General features: G+C 32.7%; 1 protein-coding gene across 2 annotated transcripts in view; it reads right to left on the bottom strand.

The window, feature by feature from the left end:
* Positions 1-12,314, bottom strand: part of LOC137920179 (venom serine protease Bi-VSP-like) — a 38,531-nt gene that overhangs the window by 1,844 nt on the left and 24,373 nt on the right. For both annotated transcript variants that reach the window (XM_068763440.1, XM_068763441.1), the window contains 2 exons: positions 2,036-2,199; positions 943-1,044 (listed from right to left, as the gene is read on the bottom strand). In XM_068763440.1, the coding sequence (XP_068619541.1) occupies positions 943-1,044; positions 2,036-2,199 (266 nt within the window). The remainder of the gene's footprint in view (positions 1-942; positions 1,045-2,035; positions 2,200-12,314) is intronic.

Here is a 12,314-nt window from a genome sequence, read left to right as displayed (position 1 = left end):
CTTCCTCGAGGAAACGCCTGATTCTATTAGACAGTAGAGAATCCTTGAAAACATCGATTCTGCTTTTTGAAATTTTAGGAAAATAATTAATAAAATAAATATCTACGATGATTCCTGAAAATTGAAAATCGTGTATAAAGATGTGTTCAAACACAATTCATTTATTTATTATTTTTGTATAACACTTGGTAGTGATAAAAGTATTATATCAAAGGCAAGCTTATTTCTTACGAAATGTTCATAAAAATTCCATAAGCCGCTTAGAGTAGTATTGATTTAATGAAATCAGACGTTATTTTCTGGAAGTCCATCCTAAGTAAGAAAAGAACCAATATTTAGCTACTTCCGCACATGCAGTCGTAGTCGTGCAATAAAGTGCACCGCCCGCCAGCCCGCTGATAAATACGCATGCGGTAAACAATGCGAATTATACAACTACCACCGCCAAATCACTCAACACGTGTTTCACTCCTCCACGGAGCATCTTTAGGAGTTCCAGAAGGTCCAGAGGGTCTAGAGGGGCACTCTGTGTTTGGCACTAATCGGTGTAACTTAACTTCTTACTTAGAGGTATCGATTTTGAAAATTTGTACATCATAGAAAATAAAGGCACTTTAGAAGCATTAGCAAATATAGGTTGATCTGTAGATGAACAAAGGTATCTGAGGTTCAACAAAATAGAAAGTTGAAGTGGAAAAGGCTCTAGGGACCTCAGGTTTTAGAGCAAAGATCTCCAGTCTTAAATTGGATACATGTACTTGACAAAGCCATCGGAAGACATTGGATGCAGCTTCCAATCTGTGCCATTAAAAATCTTTAAGGGGACCAATGTCACAGAGTCTTGTCAAGAGTCTTACAGCTGAAATGATGATAATATGTGTGTATATATCGATTTTAAGAGTGTTATACATACACTAAGAAGGCAAATTACAAGATACTTACGGTAGGTAGTGTCTCCCCATCCGGCGATGATGGGGTTATAATTAACAAAGCTCCTGGCTCTCAGCTCCGAGTCCAGTGGTATGCAGATGGGTCTGATGAGGTCTGTGAAATCAATCATATACTTTTGTAGGAAGTACACATGGCCGTCAACGGCGCATCAAAATCCAACGCCAGACCTCTCGTTCTATATTTACGGCGTGTAAAAGAGACAGCGCTCTACAATATTTCTCGCCTTGTGATTGGCTGATAGTTATCTGTTATTTCATTGGTCAAATATTGTTTTTGCGATTTTAAAGATTTATACAAATATAGTCTAAGTTTAATCAATATACACACTAATATTTTGGTTTAATCTTCAATTCGTAACATCTATACAAGAATACCACATTTCTATATATTTAGCTGGTATTATAATATACCAGCTGTCCTTCGTCTGTTTCTTGTGGCCCATATTGTCTTTTACTTCGCATCAAAAAATATTCTGTACAAGTTTTATACTAATCAGAGCAATACTGGTTTGAAAACACGAATTTATTTAATAAACTATCCACCTTAGGGGTCTAATTTCATAAAACATTCTTTGTGGACCTCTATTTGGATAAAGGAATGTTTCGAAATTTAAAACTTCCAAGACTTACGGCTCTAGATATGTCGTAATAAGTCAGTAAGTAGGTAGAAATCTCTTATAATTATTCTGGCCATAAATACAGTTATAATTTAAAAATAAACCAAGTATTAACTTTAAATTTGGAATCTGTCATTTTTTTAGTTAACTGTGTTTTCTTATTTTCGCGCTAATAAGTTGTAAAATTTGCGTTTTTAAATTTTTTATCACTGTTTATTATAATTAATAGTTGTTTACTATCTTTACAGACTTTATACTGTAACAAGTTGTTGACATGTATTCCAATAGATGAAAAATATATTTCAGAATGATCATTATACAGGTTGATTGAAAATAGGTTGCTGCTTGCTGCTAAATCAGCCATATATTAACCTTTTTAAAGGTTTGATACTTATTACCATTTACATTGTTTGTTTAGACAGATTAATAAGAGGTTTATAAATAAATAAATGTAAACATAAAGCTTACTCGTGAATTGGACATCACGTTCCAGAACTAGTACTCCAATGTCATTGGTGAAGGATTTTGGGTTGTATTCCTCGTGTTTGATCTTGGTTTTGATGATGACGTCGACAGGCGTTGCACCTTCATCTTCTCTAGCAAGATCCAGCTCACCCAGACGTACTAAATATCTAGAATATAAAATAATATATAATTAATAAATATCATCATTGAACACGTTTCTAGAATGAAATAATTGAGATATTTCAGGAATGAATTAAAGGCGATATAGAGCGAAAGAGAAAGATAGTGAAACTTGTGGAAAGAAAGAAATGAACGACAGATAATATGAGGTATGAAAGAAGAGAAAGGAAATAAAAATAAATGTATGTGAAAAAACAAAATAAATGTAAACAAAAAGTCCCTGTCCCACACCAGATAGGGGGTACGAGAGGCTCCCAATAACGGGAGCCATAAAAAAGTTGAGATATTTCAACACCGTTGTTAATAATGTTATTGCTGTAAAACTGGATGTAGATCTATCATCGAATAGATTTACAAAACGATTTCTTTCGAAACGGTCTGAATCCAGTTTTGACGACCAGGTCCCTTGTATACTTTGTGGGTGGACGCCGTACTTGGACTCTGTACCAGAATATTAAGAACCCTAGTGATCATCTGTTTTGTGTAGTATATTGTATGTCTACTGCCACTCAAATTCACCAGTTCAGGAAATATTACTGTGTTGTCACCATCTGATTTTCCTCTCTAAGAGCGACGACTCTCTAAGACGACCCCCAGAATTGAGAAGAATTATGCAAGGAATATTAATACGTTCTTCATATTTTTACGTTTCTATTATTGAACCCTAGTTGAAAGAAAGCGGTATACCGTGTTCAGATACCCGCTGGAGCGTGAAGAGTTTGAAGTAGACACCACAGCAAGTGACTTCCACGAATAACTTCCTTAAGGTCATCGAAAAATGTTTGATGAAGACCGCTTCCAACTGGTCTTATTGGAAATCTTCAAAGATGCACATATTCAACAGTAAACTAAACGAATGTTCTCTTTGTGAATGAATGTTCTCTTCGTGAATGAATGTTCGCTTCGTGAATGAATGTTCTCTTCGTCAATGAATGTTCTCTTCGTGAATGAATGTCCGCTTCGTGAATGAATGTTCGCATCGTTAATGAATGTTGGAATGTTACTGTGGTGTTAATAATGTGTTACAGCTGTAATATCGGCGATAGTGGTGGAATATCTGTATGATTTAATTCTAGAAACGCGTATATATGCCATGTTTTTAAATAAGTTATTGTTTGTTATTAGCTGGATTAAAGACGGTTCCAACCAACCTTATTCAAAATGGCGGTTGTTTATTCTAGACATTTTACGAAAAATGATATTGACTAAGTCCTGATGATATTCCATATATATATAATTGTAGGCCTACTGGAAGAAATTTCTGGTTAGAAATAAGTAGTGCCTGTTGTGTCAGTTATATTTGTATTGTTACTTTAGTGTTTTTATTGTGTACAATAAACTGTTAAATAAATAAATAAAATATAATAGTTTTTTTTTATATAAAAATTTGGAAGTTTACAACAGGAAATGAATTATTTATCAAATGTTAGGTAATTCACCGCGTACAAAGTAATTAGGCTAGTGACACAATGGTCGCATCATTTCCGTATCATCGTCGCGTTGTGAATTGAGCTCATTGTAATGCATACTTTACTTCGTCGGCCTTTGAATAAATCCGACGGAAAACACATTTCGATTGTGCTTTTAAAATAACTATAAATCGGTGTTTAGTGACCGGAAAGGGAAAAACCTGAAAATTATTATTATTTTCTCTTTTCATTTTTTTAAGTGATTATAAACCATAGGAATAAATCGCTTGAACTTCTTCTTTTTAGTAAGAAAGGGACTAATATATAGCTACTTCCGATATGCAGCAGTAGCCAAACACCGAGTCACTTTGACACTGGTCGGTGTAACATCATTACTCCTGAGGATGCCACGTGGAGGGGTGAAACACGTGTAGAGTAGATTAACGGCGGTAGTTGTGTTTCGCATTGTTTACCGCATGCGCATTTATCAGCATGCTGGTGGTGCACTTCATTGCACGACTACTGCTGCATAGCTGAAGTAGCTATATAATAGCCCCTTTCTTACTTAGGATGGATGCTGCAAAGTAACGTCTGAATCTATTCTTATTTTTAATCAATGGACGTCTACTGCAAGGCATAGGCCTTTCCCGAAGATTTCCACGGTGATTTGGCCTGCGCTGGCGCAACCAGCGACTTCCTGCTACCTCAACTAAGTCGTCGGTCTACCTAGTGTGAGGTGCGTCTACCAGCTTGTGGTTAGCATTCGAGAACCTTTCGGCTTCAACGGCCATCGGTTCCACGAGCGACGTGCTCCGCACACTACCAATTCAAACGAGCAATTCTTTAAGTAACGTCAGTAATCGCTTTAACTATTGTATTAAAATATTTAATGGAATCAGGCGTTACCTTGCGGAAGTCCATCCTAAGTAAGAAAAGGACCAATATTTAGCCACTTCCGCACATGCACAGAGTGGACTCTGTGTTTGGCACTAATCGGTGTACCATAACTCCTAAAGATGCCCCGTGGAGGGGTGAAACACGTGTTGAGTAATTTGGTGGTGGCGGTTATGTGATTCGCATTGTTTGCCGCATACGCATTTATTAGCGGGCTGACAGGCGGTGCATTTCATTGCACGACTACCACTGCATGTGCGGAGGTGGCTAAATATAGGTCATTTTCTTACTATTGTATTAAAAGAATTTATAACAACAAATAAAAACAATTCCGTCCGAGTTTGGTATACCTTCTAATCGAGATCAACAAAGCTTTATTTAAGATCATAATCATTTATTCCTATGTCCCCAAGATGAGGCAGAGGGCGTCCACAGTACGTCGCCATCCCGAGCAGTCTTGAGCCTCGCGCTTCGCTCCACGTCATTCCAACTGCCTTCACTTCTGCAGTGATCACCCGCCTAGTTTGCTTTGGGCGGCTACGTCTTCGCTTTCCTTGAAGATTCCATTCTAGCGCTTGCCTCGGTATGTGATCATCGCTCCTTTCGGAGCGTGTGGCTTATCCAGTTACACTTGCGTCGTTTGATCTGCTGGTCGATCGGCATCTCACCGCAGCGTTTCCAGATATCTACGTTTCTTTCTTATTACAAAGGATAAAGCTCCCTATGATCTTAATTGTGAACATACGAAATATTTAAGATCAGAGCGGAGCTTTATCCTTTGTAATTACGAAACCACAAGTGTTTACGTTCGTTAATTTATATAATTATTTTAAAATAATAGATGATTTGTTATAGATGTAAAAACTTGAAATGGGTGAATGTATAGTTTATTTACTGTCAATTAATGTATAGTACACTATATACAAAAATCAATGGTTTCAGAAATAATAAGGTAATTATAATATAGTAAGAAAAATTCGGATTGCCATATATACATATATATTGATTACTATCTGTCGCTGTAGATTTTGTATTGTCAAACGTCATTGGCGTGTTGCATTCCGAAAGAAAAAAAAAGATGTAACATATTTCAAATCGATCACGTTATACATGGTAATTGTAAATAGATATAAAATCTCCTTAAAATCCTTTTAGATTTGGGAAATAAAAATAATCATGACCAATACCGCCACTTTTCTTTCTTTACTTTTACAAGTCGACATCAACTAAGTTAGCGTTATGTAAGCACAGATTATTAAGTAGATTGGCTTTGGATAAATCATTTTGGCTGATATTTACCCATTGACCCCGCTCGCTTTCATAAGCCTTACTCATTTATCCGGTTTTTTGTACGAATGTAAGCCAAGGGCTTTGCAACATGACGTCATATTTTATACGAAATTTAACATGCATGTATGTATACCTAATACATATAATTATCGTGTCATGGTGTGCGTGATTGAACTCCTCCGAAACGGCTTGACCGATTTTCGTGAATCTTAGCGTGCATATAGGCCAGGGCGGAGGATCGGACAACGTGTATTTTTCATTTCCCTAAATGTTCAGGGTAGTCCACCCCTAATTTTTTATTTTCAGACAATTTTTTTTAATGAAATATGCTGCATCATAAAAAAATAAAAACAACAATAAAAATACGTACAACCCTAAATTTTCATCCCTTTACTATCAAACCTTAATTTTTATTTGTTTTTTAATTTTTCCTAGAAATAACATACGTAGCAAAACAACGTTGGTCGGGATCAGTTAGTATATATAAACATATATACTACTTATATACGTCATAAGAAGAATATGTATACATATCCCTTAACCACGTCATAACTTAATAATGACTTCAATTACCTTTAACGAATTTGTTAATCTTTTAATTAAGAAGCTAATTTCTTACTTGAAAGTAACTGATAAATTATTATTCTTCTTGTTGAAAGTTAGTGAACTATGCAGAAGTTTGTTGAATATAAGAAAATATGAAAACCATTAAATCATTTCACATTCCGCTGTGAACTTCGCGCGTTTGACAGTTTGCTATGAACTTCGCGCGTTTTACAGTTCACGTGCAGCCATTTATATTGTCTATCAACAGCTGCATCGATCTAAATTTATAGATGACAAATAAATTTACTTATTTCATGTTTAATCAATATATCATACCGCCAGGTCACTTCAAGAACTCGGCGGCCTTCCAAACCAGTGACAATATATCGGCCCGAGCCGAGGTTTATAAGAGAGAGAGTTTTTACCAAACAAAACTATGCTACCAAACCAGCGAAATCTGTTAATTCCAATATGGCAATAGATATAAAACTAATGAAACAAGTTAAACCAGTCAATCAAGTCAAAAAGATTGACATAAGCGTGTGAATAGATTACATAAAATATAATTGTGTTATTTTTATTGCAAAATAGTTAAATATATAAGCTCACAAATACACTAAACATACTAAATATACTAAAATTACACAAATATACTAAAATTAAGGTTTTATGATGCAGATGAAGCGTTGGCTTCTATCAAAAATGCTGTAGAAAAGACTTTCAAAGAATAGTGGACTCTTTGCTTCTCGCAATGGTTTTACAGGATGCAATTCTGAACACAATGACTCTATTTTGAAAATAACAATCTACCATCTATAAGTTAATACTTGATTTGATTTTTGGTATTAAACCTTAAGTAGTGTCACGTACTGTATGACCACCGAGTTGGCACATTAAATACGCAGTTAATCTATATTTTGTTTATTCAAAAAAGTTTCTAATGAATATTTACATTTAAATTTGCATCCGTATAATATATTAGTTTAATTATGCTAATTAGTTACATAAAATAAGGTAACTGGCTGTGAATTTTTTTTATTTGGCTACCTACACAACAGAGCTGTCAAATACTTTGACAGCTGTCAATGTCATTAGTATTTCGCGGAAATGTTTCACGCTGTTACTGACCAATACAACCGGTATTAATTACGATTATTAAATACCGTTACGAATTATTTAATATTTTTTAAATATAATCCATAAACAGGATGTTTGGAAATACCTCGGTGTGCCATGCATTATATTTATATTTATTTACTACTGTGATCAAAAAGTATGGTGAAATTGTCGCTTTAAACTTCCGGGCATTAGGTAGGCAGGTAATTTTTTTTTCCAAGTTGAACTGTCCATAACATTTGCCAAGCGTCTGTTTGTCAAAAGTCAGAATGTCATTTGGAACAGCTAAACCATTTTGAAGGATGTTTTGTATCTCAAAGTGTCAAAATCGTTTAGCTTTTTCAATAAAAAGCGTCAAAAACACGACTGATATTGTTCCGCAACCACCGCATTCACCTAAATTGCCTCTTCAGGCTTCTGACTATTCAGCAAACTCAAAATTCCAAACCGAATCGAAGGTTTGGAAGGTTATACCAGAAAAAGACTATTTCGTCTTTTTAAAGAATGAAAAAATGCGTTGGCAAAAGTGCGTTTTATCAGACTGGTATTACTTTAAAGAGGATATAATTGATTTGGAAGATTTATTAAAAAAAATTATTTCATAAACAAATTCATCTTACTTTTTGATCACAGTATTATATGTAAGTAATAAACCTGTATTTAAATTAGCAATTAAGTCGCTCTGGTTTTCATAAATAGATGACATTATAAAAAACATACCAAAAGACTCGAAATTTTTTTACAATTTTATTTACTAAAAAATTGTATATTTTTTATTACTATAACCTCAATCTTATTTAGTTCTTCTATCAATCCGTCAACTAGAGAATGCCTCATTATATATAAGCAATAACACAGGTGATTAATCAAAAGTAGCCCAGGCATGGGCGACGTGAAAACCTACCTATTTCATCTCCACGTATGTTCCGTTATTTTCAATGGTGCGGGTGATATTTAAGAATTTGTGATGTTTAAAAAAAATATCATCGTTACACTCTATATAAAGTATTTAAGCTTATCTATTACATTTTCGTGTAGACAAAGATTTTAATAATTTATTTAGTCTGGCCATTAATACCGTTATAATTAAAAACAAAACATTACTTTTAAATATGGAATCTGTCATTTTTATATAAACGTTCATTGTGTTTTATCATATTCACGTAAATATATTGTAAAATATTTTGCGATATTAAAATGGAATGGGGTGATAAGAGAACCGAATCGCTTTGATTTTATTACGTAAGTTTGGGTGCCAAGTACAATTTTTAAAATCATTCATATGCTTGGTGTTTTGATGGTTTCAATTTATTTTACAGTTTTAATTACAGTTTAGATGGTTTCAACAATTTAATCATTGAAATGGTTGTGTATATGTGTGATAAGTGCAATGAAATTTCCTCTGTTTGTATCAGAAAGAGAGATGCACTGGTCTTTTCTTAATTATTTAAAAAAAAAGAACAGGTTGCTTAAATCAAAACCACTAAAGCAGTACGCAAAGGATGGTAAAAAAAAGGTGTTTACACAATTTTTTTACAATTGTGCAATAATTTAACAAACTATATTTGACGATAAACATAAGTAAACGATGTTATTTGGTTACAATAAAATGTAATTTAAATGTTAAATATAATTTAATTTAATTTTAAATATTTAATTAATGTATATTTAGAACCCGTTTTCGTAAAAGCCTCCCTAAAATGCATGCCACTTATTCATAATAGTCATAGAATAAACTGACATTTGCTATTTGAAATCTATATTTATATTTCATATGTACAAACTTGCGTAAAACATGTGAGCGAGTATATTTCCAGGAGTTGTTAGTACGAGACATATTAGCATTACAGAGTATAGCAAACATTGTTGGTCAATTTGACCTCTCCTTAAATGGCTACCACAGATAACTCACAGTTCTGTATGCAACATGGTCAATGATTGTAATATTATTTTACATGTAATGTAAGCATTTACATATGTATATTATTATTAAATATAAAATCTTTTAAACTAACCTCTTGTGCGTGTTAAAACATTCTTGGTACTAGAATTTGTAAATAAATATAGATGCATAACAAAAATCGAAATAGACTTTGCAAGAATGTTATCACCATTTAATTTTAAGAGCAAATGTAAATATTAAAAAGTGAATGTTTTAAATAAAAATAAAAAAAAAAAACAAAAATTGAAATATCATCTTAAAATGTTTAAAAAAAAATTCTAATTTGTGAAACAATTTAAATAAAGAATCATAATAAATTACAATCTAATAACTTTTCAAAAATAGAACGCTGATAGAAAAGTTGTAATAATATAATATATAAACTCTTTAAATACATTCTAGAAATATTTTCAGTTTGTGATTTTTTTACATTTTTATAGACAAAAAAATCGTAATTTTTTTTGAGTAATATGTGTATAGTACAATATATATTATTAGTTGATTGTTGTAATTAAAAAAAATGATAAAAGAATGTAGCGTTTACGCGCCATATTGCTGGCCACTACGGCTACAATACTTTTATGTTAAATAATTCTTGGACGTTCCGTTCCAAATTCGAACGCCGATTAAATTCGGACGCCATCAGTGACGCGGTCGCTGCCGTTGCCTTAGGCGCGTGTAAATGGTAAATACTCTTTGCACATACATCTTCATTCATCACTCTTGGCCATCATCTTCCTCGCCAACGTGATTTAACCTATCGTTCATAATGAAGAATGCACGTGTGTATCAGTGTCGGAACAATATTTTTTAAACGATGAATGAAATGTTATTGTGGTCCTGTGGTCTGTTGTATATTCAGAGCAAGCGATTTTAATCTGTATTTTCAAGGCAATTCGATATAATGTAGCTTATTTCATTTCAGACAGACATAAACCCATAATAAACTAGTTATCATATTAATAAGGAAATAACTTGGACATTTTTGGCGACGCTATGGGTGCTTTTAGAAATGATTAAACAATTTAACAGATTATTTACTTGTCTTTTTTATATAATATCACTTATAAAAGTGTAAAATCTTAGCTATTATTGTCTCGTATATTTTTCGTACCTTTCAGGGAGCTTTTTAAAATTGTTTTTTTTTGTTTTATGTTAAATTAAAAAAAAATATTATAATAAATATAATCTTCTTTAAAGATTTTTTTTTAAAATAATAGTAGCTCTTTATGGCATCAGTTGCCTACCAGTATAAGTCTCGTCAAAATCAGTCCAGCCATTCCAGGCATGAGTCGGAACTAACAGACAGACGAACAGACATGTAATTTTGGTATATGCACCGTATAATCAAATTCATGAAATATAATTTAGTTTGTACTTTCTAACAAGAAGCTAAAATATATATGTATATTATTTAAACTCTTATCGAGTCCACATTCTAATTGATCCTTTTAAAAACTCAAATTGCCCACCTGTAAGGGTGGGCCTCCACGTTGGAAAACACTGTTTTAAACGAAGAAGGAATCATTGTCTTTTTTGTCGGTGCACTTCGTGTAGGGTCTAAAATGCAATGTTGTTACATTGCTACACCTAGTGAAACATTTTTGAATGTCATTCCGGCAGGTATATAAATAGACGAGTAATTTTAATAGAAACGTTCCGTATGGAACACTTTTGTGATTTACTCAACACAACCGTTTGATTCAGTTAAGGATGAATAGAGGTTCTATTCTCAAATCCTTGACTCCTAAATCCTCTTTCAAGGCTAACCAATATGGCTAAACAACTTCATAAGTGGTCAAAGAAATCATTAAAAATGTTTACATAGGCAAAACCACAAAACGCGTGTGTGTAATACATGTGTAATAATGCATGTATGAGTATGTGTCTTATTGTAACCGGTATTCGATTTTCAGTGACGTAAAATGGCGGCAAATCTTGATAGTAACCACAGATAAAAAATTGACTACGTCATTCAATTTTTGACAACATGATAAATTTCCTTTTATCATGTAAATAAATTGTATTTGAAGAATTCTTTCACGTATTTTATACATTTATAAAACACTTCAATATTAAAATGGAATGATGGAACCTTTTAAACATTTTATTATTTGGTAAACAAAATTAATTTCCCGGATGATTTTTACACAATACGCGTGTATGTAATACATGTGTGTTTGCGCATGTATTTGTATCTGTGTTCTATTGTAACCGGTATATACTCGATTTTCTGTGACGTAAAATGGCGGGAAATCTTCATAGTAACCACAGATTAAAATTGACTACGTCATTCAATTTTTGACAACTTGATAAAATTCCTTTTATCAAGTAAATAAATTTTATTTAAAGAATTCTCTCCCGTATTTTATATATTTATAAAACACTTAAATATTCAAATGGAATGATAGAATATTTTAAACATTTTATTATTTGGTAAACAAAGTTAATTTCCCGGATAATTTTTACACAATACGCGTGTATGTAATACATTTGTGTTTGCGCATGTATTTGTGTCTGTGTCTTATTGTAACCGGTACTAGATTTTCTGTGACGTAAAATGTCGGGAAATCTTCATGGTAGCCACAGATAAAAATTGACAACGTCATTAAATTTTTGACAACTTAAAAATCCTTTTATAGTGTAAATAAATTATATGCGAAGAAGTCTTTTACGTATTTTATACATTTATAATACAAGTGAATATTCAAATGGAATGATAGAATGTTAAGCATTTTATTATTTAGTAAACAAAATTAATTTCTCAGATGATTTGTAGATACGTATTGTACATGTAATTTGTGATATATACCAACTATGTAAATTCCTGTAGGTTTTTTTACGGGTCTAACTCAAAGAAAGAGATAACATTCTTTGATCTCTTGTGAATTTAAGAGAAAGTATT

The sequence above is a fragment of the Battus philenor genome, unplaced genomic scaffold (genome assembly GCF_028537555.1).
Source record: "Battus philenor isolate CCGP_79_NKW_IND1 unplaced genomic scaffold, ilBatPhil1.0.hap1 SCAF_18, whole genome shotgun sequence".
Classification (NCBI taxonomy): Eukaryota; Metazoa; Arthropoda; class Insecta; order Lepidoptera; family Papilionidae; genus Battus; species Battus philenor.
Note: the sequence above shows the minus strand (reverse complement) of the source record. Positions and strands in the feature narration are given on the sequence as shown.